Genomic DNA, 15,570 nt, shown 5'->3' with positions numbered 1-15,570 from the left:
CAATCAATCATATTTACTGAATGCTTACTGTATGCAGAGTACTACACTAAGTGCTTGGGAGAGTACAATATAACAATATTACAGAGTTGGTGGACATGTTTCCTGCCCACAATGAGTTTGCATAGCTTTGGTAAATATTCTTATTTGTGGGATCAAATTGATGGGACAAAAAGGAGAGAGATGGGAGACAAGGAGGCCCGGAATGAGGCCTGATATCAGTGTGAGTGGGTTGAAAGGGGAGCATTAGGAATAGATCTCAGAAATGGGGTAAAAGAGAGAGAAAGTAGTCAAAGGCAATGTCACAGTTGCAAGATTATGGGAAAGAGAGGTTTATGGTTTACTGACAATGATGCAAATGTTTGGTGGAGCAGAGCGTTGAGAAGGGAAGATGATCACTCAAATTTTTTTCTCTCTATGTGCAGCTTAATTGATATTTTTGAAGCAGTGAAGCACTGAAGAATTGTGTTTGCTGTACAAAGTGATTATCCTTATAATTTGCTTCCCTACTATCAAGCCAGGCACTTTTCCCAGTAAAGTATGTAGAAATGTGAATTCAGAGAGTGAATCTTGTTTTTGTAACATGAAAGTACTTTAATAAGAATGTATTTTGACAGTTTGTTAGTGTGGAAGCTGCCTTCATTTGGAAGCAGTGTAATAGAAAGCTAACACCAATATTTGAAGTTATGTATCTTTTCTTGGAAAATAATTAAGAATCACTTAACTTTCCTTTGTGCTTATAAGCAAAATTCACTTGTCCGGTTTCATTAGCTAAAGAAGACTGTACTTATTTTTTTAGTCATTTTATAGTGACAATTTCCTGTCTACTTGTTTTGTTTTGTTATCTGTCTCCCCCCTTCTAGACTGTGAGCCCATTGTTGGGTAGGGATTGTCTCTATTCGTTGCCAAATTGTACTTTCCAAGCGTTTAGTATAGTGCTCTGCACACAGTAAGTGCTCAATAAATGTGATTGAATGAATGACTTTCATTTTTTTCTTCTGCTTTCCTTTTCTTTCCCTATTCTTTTCATTAGTGCCTATAGTTAAGGGGTAATTCTGCTTTATCCCTAAATAAATTATTGAGGCTTCATAATTTAAGTGATATTTGAGAGTCTCTGAAGATAGGATAAGATATAACAGACTTGTAGCTGAAAAATCATATTTCCTTAATTCATTTGTGAGTTTTATTTACTGACTCTAAAACCTTAGTTGTTTCTGTCTGGAAGAAAATGGGTTATTGTTTCCTTTTTTGAAATGTTTGCATGTCAGGTTCCTTCCTATTATCTGACTAGAAAATGATCAATTTCATCTTGCATTGCATAAGTATTTGATCATTTTTTATTACTACCATATTGATACCTGCTTTCAGTTCATTCGTTTTCATTCAGTCATATTTATTGAGTGCTTACTGTGTGCAGAGCACTGTACTAAGCGCTTATCACTGTACTATGGAAAACTCACGACCGTGGATAGGTAAGTGGTTATAGATTCATGCACACGCTGCACTTTGGGGAAAAAAATCTGTAAATTTCTAATAAATTATTTATAAAATTACTAGCAACTCAGCACAGTATTCAGTGAAAGGAAAGGAGGTGAAATTGGTGATTAAGACTGATTGTTTTATTTTCATGCAGATCGTGGTAGTAGGTGCAGAGTAGCTTAGTGGATAGTGCGTGGATCTTGGAGTCAGAGGACTTGGGTTCTAATCCTGGCTCTACCACACGGCTGCTGTTGTGACCTTGGGCAAGTCCGTTAACTTCTCTGTGTCTCGGTCCCTTAATTGTAAAATGGAGATTCAGGTGCCTTTTCTGCCAACTTAGACTGTGCATCCAGTGAGGGATAGGGACTATCCAACCTGAGAATCCTGAATCTACCGCAGTGTTCATTGTAGTCTTGGCACATAGTAAATGCTTAACAAATGCCACCATTTTTATTAGGTGGAACTTCCATTATTCAGGGAAAACAGGGAGAGAGAAAGACCCAGAAAGAGAGTGAGAGACATAGACAGTACTAATGTGTGTGTGTGTGTGTGTGTGAGAGAGAGAGAGAGAGAGAGAGAGAGAGAGAGAGAGAGAGAGAGAGAGATCTTCCAGGCTTTCCCCTCAAACATTGATGTCAAACTGGCAGAGATCCAAATAGAACTTGCACCTTCTCCTCTGCCAAGCAGCTGAAGTGGCTGCTTCTGCTGTCCTCCTGAGTTCTGGGGTGTGTGGCCCCCTAGAATCTGGGGAGCAGAGAACAACACCAGCAGTGACCTCCTCTGCACTAAACAGGACATGAGCTTCGCACCTCAGCTCTCCTCCCCTCCTCCTGCTTCCCTGATGTTGTCATCTGCTCTGTGGGTGGCACACAGAATCTCACTGGAGGTCATGTAGGATCTGACTGACAAGGTTTGGGTTCAGCTTTTCTTTCTAAGGAAGTTATTTACTATTTCCTATACATTCAGTATCAAATTGAGTCCATTCAATTTTACCAGGTATCATCCCAAGCCAGCTCTCTTCCTCCCTTCAAAGCCCTACTGAGAGCTCACCTCCTCCAGGAGGCCTTCCCAGACTGAGCCCCCCGATTCCTCTCCCCCTCCCCATCCCCCCCGCCCTACCTCCTTCCCCTCCCCACAGCACCTGTATATATATATATATATGTTTGTACAGATTTATTACACTGTTTATTTTACTTGTACATATTTACTATTCTATTTATTTTATTTTGTTAATATGTTTTGTTGTCTGTCTCCCCCTTCTAGACTGTGAGCCCATTGTTGGGTAGGGACCGTCTCTATATGTTGCCAACTTGTACTTCACAAGCGCTTAGTACAGTGCTCTGCACACAGTAAGCGCTCAATAAATACGATTGAATGAATGAATGAATCCCTTTCAAAAATAGTGAGTGGCAAACAAAATTGAACCACGATTTCCTGCTTTTTCTCAACTGTAATTTCAGGCAGATACTAAAGTTAAACTTTGGAACATTGAAATTAAAATGAGCTAATAGAAATAATTTCTGAAATGCAGTACCATACAGTGCTCTTTGCTTTATTAAACGCTAGGTGCCACTTACGGCTCTAGCCTGACTGTGCTGTTTGACCTTGGGCAAGTCACTTAACTTCTCTCTGCCTCAGTTCCCTCATCAGTAAATTGGAGATTAAGATTATGAGCCCCATGTGGGTCAAGGGTGGTGTCCAACCTGAATATCTTATGTCTACCTCAGCACTTAATATAGTGCCTGGCACATAATAAGTGCTTAACAAATACCATAAAATAAAAAATAAATAAACTAAAAGTGCTGGAAAAATATGCGAGTGAGAATTAGACACAGTTAGGCCCTCCAGGGGCTCATAATCTAAAAGTAGTGTAGGGCCAGATTTGGGGACAGATATGATTGGAAAAATGAAATAATATAAATATAAAACAACATAAAAGGCAGAGTGCAACAAGTCTCCTGGGAAAGAGGAGCTTTGAAGGTCTTATAAAATTTGTGGAGGCTGCACTGCAAGTCTGCAGTTTTAATACCCCATGCCCAGCACACACAGGGCATATTGGGAGTAGGGGCCATGGATTTCACGATGGGAAGGAGGCAGGGTTCCCAGCAATTCAAGTTAATCAGTTTTAATTAAGGTCACCAGAAAATCTGCAGAAGCTTGGAAAACTTTCTTTCCCCATTTTGCCCTTCCCAGATTTCAGTATCCATACTTCGAGAAGCTCAAACTTACTAAAAATATAAATATCATGTAACTTGGAACATGTAAACATCTTAAATATGTCTGCAAACAATTTGTCCATGTCCATAAAGATGCTGATTTGAAGATGTATTGTATGCTATTAACTAACTTATTCTAAAGCTAATTTGAATGGCATTAATGTTTGCGGAAATTAATTTTTAATTCAAAGCCACCAAAATAATGAATTAAATTAATGTTTCAATTTCTCATCCTTTTTTTTTGGTAGCCATTCCTACATTGGTCAAGATTACAGTTCCCAAAAGAATATTGGGAAAATTTCATTAGAGCAACTCGATTCTGTAAGTACCAAATATCAATATCTAATATCAGATTTTGTGGTTATGATGTAGAAAAGACAAGCATTTATTATGGTACAGTTAGTCTTTAAAAGAAAGCATTTAGAATATTATTTCATTCGTTATGGGAAGCAGCTGGCTTAGTGGAAAGATCACAGGCCTGGGAATTGGAGGGCCAGAGTTCTAATCTCAGTTCTGTCACTTGCCTGCCGTGTGACCTTGGGCAATCACTCACCTGCTCTGTGAGTCAGTTTCCTCATCTGTAAAATGGGGATATCTGTTTTCCCTCCTCCTTAGACTGTGAGCCCCAAGTGGGACAGAGAGATTGGGTCCAACCTGATTATCTTGTATCTATTTCAGCACTTAATACAGTGTTTGGCATGAAATAAATGCTTAATAAATACAGTAATAAAAATCATTATTATGAATAAGATAATTATTTCAGAAGACTCTGAGGTGATCAAATCTATAATTAAAACTCATATAAGAATTTAATCTGCTAATCTGGACCCCTGAGATAATGAATTTTTCTACAGTTATCTCATAAATTACTTAAACTGCTAATGCTGACTTTGAGTAGTTAATCAGTGGTCCTTGAATAATGGTTGCATGAAGAAGACTTTGCATTAACTTGTTTCTTTATTGTTTTCTTTTATTTTTTAATGATATTTGTTAAGCGCTTACTATGTGCCAGGCACTGTACTAAGCACTGAGGTAGATACATGATAAACAGGTTGGATAGACTCCACATGCCACATGGGGCTCACAGTTTTAATCTCCATTTTGTAGATGAGGTAACTGAGGCACAGAGAAGTTAAGTGATTTGCCCAAGGTCACACAGCAGACGAGGGAGTCAGGAGGACCTGGGTTCTAATCCTGGCTCTGCCGCTTGTTTGCTGTTTGAAGGTTTTCAGTCTTCAAACCCAATCAGTGTCTTGAAATAGTGAGATGGAAAAAGAAAATTATTTATGGCACATTGAGAATTGACATGTTTTCTCTCCAGGTAAATGTCATTGTCCTATCCCATGGGGAGACTAGAATATTGTTTGCATGGAAGGACTTTTGGATGGGATTGTTTTCTGGCACTACCTTTTACATTTGATTGATTTATGTACATTTCTTCAAGGAATGCTTTCAATGTAGATAAACCTAGAGTTGTGATGTGGGATTCTTCTGTGTTTCAGTATACTCCTGAGAGTGGAGCTGGTGTACTTTCTTTCTGAGAGTAATAACACTTAGGAACTGAGCTGTGGTTGTTTTTAATGGTTATGGATAATTTAACTATTTTATTCTAGGTCATCCATGTAGAAGAAAGTGAACAATCGTGTCAATGGTTCATTCTCTAATGTTTGAGCTTTTATGTATTCCAACTTCACAAATACAGGGAAAAGTTCATGGGATAAAGTGTTTAGGGACTGTATAGCTTCACTTGGGTATTAGTCACTTATGGTGAAATTTAAAAGAAGTTTGTAATAATACTAATAATAACTGTAGAAAACAGCATGACCTAATTGAAAGAGCATAGGCCTGGGATACAGAGGACCTGGGTTCTAATCGTGGCTCTGCCACTCGCCTGCTATCACTTCATTTCTCTGCACTTCAGTTTCCTCATCATAAATTGGGATTAAATAATAATAATAATAATAATAATAATAATAATGACATTTATTAAGCACTGACTATGTGCAGAGTACTGTTCTAAGCGCTGGGGAATTTACAAGGTGATCAGGTTGTCCCCCGTGGGGCTCACAGTGTTAATCCCCATTTTACAGATGAGGTCACTGAGGCCCAGAGAAGTTAAGTGACTTGCCCAAAGTCACACAGCTGACGAGTGGTGGAGCCGGGATTTGAACCCATGACCTTTGACTCCAAAGTCCAGGCTCTTTCCACTAAGCCACAAAATCCTACTCCTTTCTACCTAGACTTTGAGCCCTATGCATGACAGGGACCATGTCCAACTTTATAACTTTATGTCCACTCTAGCACCTAGAAAAGTGCTTAGTAAATAGTAAATGCTTAACAGATACCCCCCAAAAAAGTGTTTGCTGGGTATCCATTTTGTGTCTCATATGGTGCTTTCAGTATGAGTAGAAAGGAGAACAAGTATTTAATCCGTATTTTACAGGTGAGTAACCTGAGGCACAGAGAAGTTAAGGGACTTGTCCAAATTCACACAGCAGGCACATATCTCACAAAAGGCATTCTAAGCCTATTAAGTATTGTACTGTTCAAATTGCATGGAAGTGCATATTAACTGTTTCAAATTTGCTTACTGTGTCCCATGCTCTGTATTGTGTGCATTGATAACATTATGTTTTGTACTATTTCTGTATTAGAACTTTCATTAACATTTCCCAGGGACTTTATTGTAATGTTGAATTTTTAACACTTCCTCAAGTTCTCTGTGCAGCACTATTGAAGTATTAATAATAATAATAATTCTAATAATGGTATTTGTTAAGCTCTTACTATATGCCAAACACTGTTGATACTGTAATGGTGAGAAGCTCTATGTGTTGAGATTTAGGAAGTAACAAGGGCAAGCATAACAGCAAGTGTTATGTGCAGCCATGGAAAACTGAGATTACTTGACACTGAGGCTCAAGGAGGAAGACAGCATAGCCTAGTAAAAAGAGCAGAGGCCTGGAAATCAGAAGGACCTGGGTTCTAATTCTGGCATCACCACTTCTCTGCTGTGTGACCTTGGGCAAGTCACTTAGCTTCTCTGTGCTTCAGTTTCCTCATCTGTAAAATGGGGATTAAAACTGGGAGCACTATGTGGGACAGGGACTGTGTCCAACCCTATTATCTTGTATCTACCTCAGAGCTTAGTATAGTGCCTGGCACATAGTAAGAGCTTAACAAATACCAAAACAAAAAAGGCATCTGCTGACTTAATGGGAGTTAAAGGAAGGGGAGAATGTGCTCCTACTGGTCCAGTATATAGCTGTGATCATGTCATTGAATAAATTGTGTGACTGATGGCAGGGAGGGAGAAGGGTTATGTGCCCAAGGGTTTCCTTTGTCAATAGGACTGCTGCAGCTCTTCTGCTCCTATATCTCCTTTTTTTTTAATGGCATTTGTTAAGTGCTTACTATGTGCCAGGCACTGTTCTAAGCACTGGGTACAAGGTAATCAGATTGGACACAGTCCATGCCCTATGTGGGACCCACTGTCTTAATCCCCATTTTACAGATGCGGGAACTGAGGCACAGAGAAATGAAATGACTTGCCCAAGGTCACACAGCAGACAAGTGGCAAATTCAGGATTAGAACCCAGGTCCTTCTGACTCCTAGGCCTGTGCCCTATCCACTCTGTGTCCTGGAGGAATAATGGGTGTTACTTCAGATTCCTGCCACGCAGAAAGTGATTTTCCACTTGAAAAAAAAATCTGCACACTCATTCAGTCATATTTATTGATCACTTACTGTGTGCAGAGCACTGTACAAAGCATTTGGGAGAGTACAATAAACAGATACATTCCCTGTCCCCAATGAGCTTACCGTTTTATGGGAGGTGGCAAAACAATGTCTCCCCATCCCTGCTTTGGTAGTCTGCTAAAGTTCGTTGCTGTGACCTCAGATGGAAGAGTTTGGCTCATTCATTTTTGTTCATCTAATAACTGGTGCGTCCTCATACCATTTTCTGTATTCTAATGAACCCTAGGCGTTTTAGTCTTGCAGTAGACATCCGAGTCCAGAAACCATTTTAAATCGCAATGGGTTATTGGTAATCCCAGTATCCTACAGAACACTTTATTTCCAGATATTGGCCTTTCTAAGTAGAATCAATTAGTAAACTCAGTCAGTATATATGTCTAGGAAAGCGATCCGTCTGTCTCATCCACAAATGTTCTCTCTGTTGCAGCTCTCTGTTACATCATTCCCTCTCTGCATGCGCCAGTTGCATAAAGGCCTGCGGGAAAATCATCACCTCCGCCATGGAGGCCGGATGCAGTACGGTCTCTTTCTTAAGGGTATTGGCTTAACTCTGGAACAAGCTTTGCAGTTTTGGAAGTTAGAGTTTACCAAAGGAAAAGTGGATACCGACAAGGTAATGAAATATATGATGAGAAGTTCGGTGATTGTTCAAATCCTTATAAGCATCTTGTTAGTGCATGTTTTCAATTTTTTCTGAATGTCAAATAATGCTTTTCCCTATTCTCCCTGCATAGTAGTCACTATTTTTGAAAGGAAGAGCCAGATAATTGGTTAAAATTAATTCAGTAGATATAAATTCTGATACAGCTGCTAAAAGATAAGGTTATGAAAACACAGGACATCGTTGCCAATAGGATACTAAAAGAGGTACAATCATATCCACATGAAGACTTTCCGCTCATTTGCACAACATGTGTATATCGACAGTGATTTATCCTGCTAAAATTGTTTTCTGATTTGTCTTCCATTACAATGAATCTGCATCCTATAAGTGACCATAGTAGTGATTTGGAGGAAGGTGAGATAGATACCCATGAACAAAGGAGGGAAGTCAAATCTAAAGCCTTTTATGTTGGGCTGATTAGACCATTTCAACTAGGGATCAACATTTTGATAAGGACAGATTATCCAGAATTTTACAGACCTGCACGGCCACTTTCACACCTATCCACAGCAATGAGAGCTTCCTCTTTTTCAATTCCAGGTATTAAAGTTCTAATTAGGAAACATATTAATCTTGCACATGCTGTTCGGTGCACTGTAGTATGAAGAAAATGCAAGCTCCCTTTCCAAAGGAAAGATAATTTATAGTACATGGAACATTTACCAAGTAAATTGTTCAGCAGAGCCTCTATTATGTTTCCAGCTGTGCACCCGATTGAAGAAGGCCAAATCCTTTTATAGTGTAAAAATCTGGGGCAATTTTTCCAGATTTATATTGAACAGGGAACTACATTTAGGGTTGTTCAAAGAATCCTCCTAAATTAGAATATTGTATGTAACAGAGTATTTGTTAACTTAATCTTTTGGGTGATGTTCCTTAGATTCTTTTTTTTTCTTGTTCTGAAATACCTATACTTGCTAAGTTTAAGGACATTTTGAAGTGAGCGCTTTTGAATTATGGCTCTTGTCTATAGCAGAATTTTTCAATGTCACAGTCAAGAACGCTATCACACATTTGATTCATTTTTCCTTTAAAAATGTACAAATGGAATAAATACATAATATTGGATCTGTGAAGGGAAAAATAATGCGTTTGTTTTTTGTTGTGGCACATAAAAGTTGTTTTCTTAGAAAATTATTTTAAAATGAAAATCAATACACTGTTTTTAGCCTACTAAGTAATATATGGGAAGTCCATATTTTCATTAGTCTGTTATTGATTACAGCAAATGTATTATTTTGGCTACACAGATTATAAATTGTATTGCACACAGACAGTTTAGAGCCACATGTTATCTTGTTGTGACTTTTCCAGTTTGTGGAGAATATGTTGTGTAGGTATATATGAGCAGCCTGTATTTTTGTCTTTTTTCTTTTTAGTAAAATGGATTCCGCTGTAGCCCGTTGAGAAAAATAGTCAGTTCAGTCAAAAGATGTTCTGGGGACATTAACAAAATGTAGAGAGGAAGGATTTTGTAAAGCAAGAGTAGGCAATAGTGTGTCTGCTGAACACTTACCAACTTCTATAAATCTTGCCACTCTGTGCTTCTCCTACCTGTCTTAGTGAAGGGACGGTCGGTTAGAGTATAAGCTCCTTGAGAGCAGGGATTGTGTCTTCCAACTATATTTTGCCCTCCCAAGCGCTTGGTGTAGTGTTTTGCAAGATAAAGGGCCTCAGTAAATATCATCGATCGATGGTTAGGAGGCAGAAATAGCTTCTAACTTCTAGCTCAGAAATAGCTTCTAGCCTCAGTCCTGCCACCCGCAACCGTGTAATTCTGAGGGCCCCAATAAACAGCTGTGCAACCTGCAGTTTGCCAACTTCATCATCATCATCATCAATCGTATTTATTGAGCGCTTACTATGTGCAGAGCACTGTACTAAGCGCTTGGGAAGTACAAATTGGCAACATATAGAGACAGTCCCTACCCAACAGTGGGCTCACAGTCTAAAAGGGGGAGATAGACTTGCTATCAGCTCCTCCAGAAGGATTGGAACTAGGTAGATGTCACTGTGGCCTCCCCTCTGCAAAGCTGGACTGAGTCATTGGTGGGTCAGATTCAGAGACTCCTTGCTCCCTCTTGCCTCTGCCTCCCAAGTCCATTTAAAAAAAATGTGTTACTCCTAAAGAAAATTAAGTAAACTAAGAGATTTCCTATCATTTAATATCTTTTTGGTTAGTATGAGAAAATTATTACACACCAGGGTTTTAAGGTGTCCATCTGCAGACAATGCAGAAAGGAATTGGAATGTCAGCTTATTGGCATAAATCAATCAGTGATATTTATTGAGTTCGTACTGTATGCAGAGCATTCACATACATATTTATAAATGTATGGCCCATTCTTGATCATTACTCCTTATATATTTGGAGTTTGTTTGCTGTTAAAATGTTTAGTAGATTATTGAGGTGTCACAGGCAATTCCTATAAATAAGGAATTTCCAAAGTTTATATCATTACACACCTTAAAATGTATTTTTGTACTTCAGAGATTATGGTTGTCAAAGAACATGTTATTATGAAAATTTAGAAATACTTGAGGTTCTAGTAAGGGATCCATGGGTAGCATGACCCACGTCAATCAGTAAAAATTAATTTTTCCTAAAACCCCTTTCCTCATTGTATCCTTGCGTTGAGACACTGAAAAGACACGACCAAATATTGCTTTTTGGCCTTTGGGGGAATGGCATTATCTTATCCCATCCCCATTCCCCATCCTGACCACTAAACTTCCCACTCTGGGTGCAAGTCCATCCCAATTGGTTTCCTGTTCTTCCTGCCTTTTTCTCTCTCTTCTGGTTGTGTTTTTTGTTGTTCTTTTTATTTTTGCTTTTTTGATCAGTCTGGCTGCCTTTCTTTCCCATCAAAGATAATGCTGGCCTTGGAGGGGAAAACCTGTTTTCTGGGTTCTTAAAGGCCAATGTTAGCACACAACAGTAGTATGGAGTATAAATATCTGTGGATACTGTCAGGCTAAATGCAGCTACTATCATTCTCTAAGAAATTCTGGCTTCTTTTTTATGGTAGCTTTTTACTACTGTGGTTGTGGCAGCTCTTAGTTAAGTCTGTGGGTGTCTGGCAATAATGATTTTCAGCAGCAACTCAATTAATCAGGTCAGCTCTATCCTATAATGACAGGTTATGTGTAAGCACAGTAGCAGTTTCTCAGTTAGGCATCATCTATAAAATATTCCTGCAGAGGCCGTGAGTCACAGTTTGAGAGGGGAACCTGAAAGGACCAATGTGTGATGATCAGCAGTATCTTCTATACTGTGGACATGGAAAGGCTGTCTTTTGTTATTTCATTGGATTTACTTCTGTAGTGCCTAGACTTTTTCCATTCCATCTGTTATATTACAATCCTCTTGAAGCCACTCTTCAACCTGAGCTTTTCCAGTTCGAATTTCTTTGTGTGTATCTTGTTTGTTTGCTGCTGTTGCCCTGTTTTCCGGTATATGGAAACTCTTTTGTCCACCTGACTTGCAGTCAGTCCACTTTGTAGTGCAGAGGTTTGGGTAGTTCACTATTAAAGTCCTCTCAAAATGCACTGGTAATTTAAATGAATATTGCTTTGACCTGGTCGGCTGCATACAAGACTTCACTGTTTATAATAATAATAATAATAATAATAATGATGGCATATATTAAGTGCTTACTATGTGCAAAGCACTGTTCTAAGCTCTGGGGTGGTTACAGGGTGATCAGGTTGTCCCACGGGGGCTCACAGTCTTAATCCCCATTTTACAGATGAGGTAACTGAGGCCCAGAGAAGTTAAGTGACTTGCCCAAAGTCACACAGCTGACAATTGGCAGAGGTGGAATTTGAACCCATGACCTCTGACTACAAAGCCCGGGCTCTTTCCACTGAGCCACATTTTGTGCTCTCATTTGACTAATTTGACATGTAGGTGACATTAATGAAATTGCTGGAGAAGCTAGTCCAGGTCGTATAGCAGCGTGTCTCAGTGGAAAGAGCCAGGGCTTGGGAGACAGAGGTCATGGGTACTAATCCCAGCTCTGCCACATGTCTGCTGTGTGACCTTGGGCAAGTCACTTAACTTCTCCTAGCCTTAGTTCCCTCATCTGTAAAATGGGGATGAAGACTGTGAGCCCCATGTGGGACAATCTGATCACCTTATATTCCCCCCAGCGCTTAGAACAGTGCTTCACACATAGTAAGCACTTAACAAATGTCATTATTGTTATATAGGTTTGTTATTACCTCAGCTTGGCTGATCTACAGATGCATTGTCTTTTGATGGCATACGCTCAACTTTTCTAGAGTATGATTCATTTTTTTACTTCTGTCTATCACTTTAAGACTGTAAGCACCCCCACTTCATCCCGCCCAGACTGTAAGCTAATTGTGGGCAGGGAATGTGTCTACCAACTCTGTTTTATTGTTATAGTGCACTCTCCCAAGTGCTTATTACAGTGTACTTCCCAAGCGCTTAGTACTTTGCTCTGCACACAGTAAGCGCTCAATAAATACAATTGAATGAATGAATGAATGAATGCTTAGCACACGGTAAGCATCATTAAATATGAATGATTGATTGACTAGAGGGCTACCTATATTATAGAACTGAATGACAGAGAAATATCCTTAGGTCATGTGAAATATTTCCCTGCTGTCTTCTAGGACATTTCCTAAATTTTCCTTTAGATTATTGACACAATTTACAAAACCTGAGCTGACTCTGAAAGCTATTTTTTTTTTGGTCTATGTAGAGGCTTATGTCAAAAAAGCCTTTTTTAATGGTATTTGTTAAGCGCTTACTATGGCAGATGTCTGGAGGGAGGGCATTCCAGGCCAGAGGTAGGACGTGGGCCAGGGGTTGATGGCGGTACAGGCAAGAACGAGGCACAGTGAGGAGGTTAGCGGTGGCAGAGGAGCAGAGAGTGCGGGATGGGCTGTAGAAGAAGAGAAGGGAGGTGACGTAGGAGGTGGTGTCATGATAGAGAGCTTTGAAGTTGAGAGTGAGGAGTTTTTGCTTGGTATGAAGGTTGATAGGCAACCACTGGAGATTTTTGAGGAAGGGAGTGATATGCCCAGAGCGTTTCTGTAAAAAGGTAATCCGGGCAGCAGAGTGAAGTATAGACTGAAGAGGGGAGAGATAGAAGGGTGGGAGATCAGAAAGGAGGCTGATGCAGTAATCCAGTCAGGATAGGATGAGAGATTGAACCAGCAAGGTAGCAGTTTGGATGGAGAGGAAAGGGCAGATCTTGGCAATGTTGTGGAGGTGAGACCGGCAGGTTTTGGTGATGGACTGGATGTGTGAGGTGAATGAGAGAGCGGAGTCAAGGATGACACCAAGGTTGCGGGCTTGTGAGACGGGAAGGATGGTAGTGCCGTCTACAGTGACAGGAAAGTCAGGGATAGGGTAGGGTTTGGGAAGGAAGATAAGGAGCTCAGTCTCTCTGGCCTGGGATGCCCTCCCTCCTCACATCAGTCAAACTGGCTCTCTTCCCCTCTTCAAAGCGCTACGGAGAGCTCACCTCCTCCAGGAGGCCTTCCCAGACTGAGCCCCCCTTTTCCTCTGCTCCTCCTCCCCTCCCCATCGCCCCTACTCCGTCTCTCTGCTCTACTCCCCTCCATGTCCCACAGCACTTATGTATATTTGTACATATTTACTATTCTATTTTATTAGTGATGTGTTTATATCTATAATTCTATTTATATTGATACTATTGATGCCTGTCTACTTGTTTTTGTTTCGTAGTCTGTCTCCCCCCTTTTAGACTGTGAACCCGTTGCTGGGTAGGGATTGTCTCCATTTATTGCCAAATTGTACTTTCCAAGTGCTTAGTACAGTGCTCTGCACACAGTAAGTGCTCAATCAATACGATTGAATGAATGAATGAATAATCATTGTTTGGCAAAAAATTCTAGGATTGCTTCAAAATATCTACATTCTTTTAAATTATTTATTGAACTCCTGAAATGTACCTATTTATGCAAATAAAATGTAATGAATTAATCATAGTTATGTTTTATGCAGAGATTTCTTCTGGGTTATAATTGTAATTTACTTGCCTGCTTAACTGGAAAAACTTTATCCTGTGTGAAAGAGATAAAATTAATCAAATTTAGGTTTATAAAGCTTGAACAAACACTCCACTTAATAAAGTATTCTCAGCTTAGACCTTGGAAATTAAATCCCCTCAGCCCCTAGCTTTTTAAAATATTAAACTGAACTGGATCATTTTTCTGAGCAATGTGTCCATTCAGTCAAATTGTTTGCAGCTTTGTTGTTCTGAATTGTGTTGTCCTGACTTTCTAGGAAAGTAAACATGAAATACATCAACTGAAATTTCTGTCCCCAATGATCATAAGAATAAACTTATATGATGTTGTAATTGAACCAATAAACATTTATATGTGTTTGGGGATTTATCTTTTGTCCTGCAGAATCCAATTTATGCCATGGCTAAGGACAGATCTGAACCTTTTTTGTGATATTTGTTAAACACTTACAATGTACTAGGAAATGTACTAAATGCTGGGGTAGCTATAAGCTAATCAGGTTGGGCATAGTCTCTGTCCCACATAAGGCTCACAGTCTTAATCTCCATTTTACAGATGAGGTAACTGAGGCACAGAGAAGGTAAATGATTTGCCCAAGGTCACACATCAGACAAGTGGGGGAACTGGGATTAGGACCCAAATCCTTCTGATTCCCGGGCCAGTGCTCTAGCCACTAGGCCATGCTGTTTCTCATGGTACCAAAACCCTCAAAAAACAAAGAAACAAAACTGGTAAAAAAAATTTGCCAAATAGTTCCAAATAACTATATTTGGCTGGGATCTATTCCATACAGGTAACTGACATTTGGACTTGGCTACAAGGTGGCATCCTATAGATCTATTTCAGTTTTTGAGACATTGAAAGAGTAGACATTGTTCTCCACCTCAGAATCACCCCTTTAACCTAATGGGTGCCTTTTGAGTTTAGGCTGGTCATCCTGGAGAAAATTGGGGAAAAGAAGAGCATGAAAAGAGGAATAACTTGAGAGCATTAAAGATGAGGACAAGAAATTTAAATTTTATTCTGGCTGCAGCAGGGCATGGTGAAAAGACTTGGGGTGGGTCCAACGTATTTATGGCAGTGGGAGAAAGATATTTTTAGCTGTAGTAGTTTAACTTGCAGGTAGATATAAGGAGGACAGAAAGAAGAATAGAATAATGGTCACTGATAAAAATGTCAGCGGATAATTGAATAACCAGTAATGTAAAAACCAACATTTAGAAAAGCCAAACCATGGGCAATAGAATTCAGACCGACCAGACACAGTTATGAATGTTAAAAATCCAAGGAGAAGGTTATTTATCCAAGCATGTGTTCCACTGTGCTCCTGTTCCTTTCTCCAGGCTGCCAGACAAACCGAAACAATTGAGCAGGAAGCCACAACATACTTCTACAGGTTTCTAGACTGTGAGCCCACTGTTGGG

At 39.6% G+C, this 15,570-nt stretch overlaps 1 protein-coding gene across 1 annotated transcript in view; it reads left to right on the top strand.

The window, feature by feature from the left end:
• PRIM2 (DNA primase subunit 2) overlaps positions 1-15,570 on the top strand; it is a 323,348-nt gene that overhangs the window by 196,308 nt on the left and 111,470 nt on the right. Inside the window, exons 9-10 of the mRNA XM_038743964.1 lie at positions 3,941-4,013; positions 7,880-8,065. Of these exons, the coding sequence (XP_038599892.1) occupies positions 3,941-4,013; positions 7,880-8,065 (259 nt within the window). The remainder of the gene's footprint in view (positions 1-3,940; positions 4,014-7,879; positions 8,066-15,570) is intronic.

Source organism: Tachyglossus aculeatus, chromosome 1 (genome assembly GCF_015852505.1).
Source record: "Tachyglossus aculeatus isolate mTacAcu1 chromosome 1, mTacAcu1.pri, whole genome shotgun sequence".
NCBI classification, from domain to species: Eukaryota; Metazoa; Chordata; class Mammalia; order Monotremata; family Tachyglossidae; genus Tachyglossus; species Tachyglossus aculeatus.
This window is presented reverse-complemented; position numbering and strand designations above follow the sequence as displayed.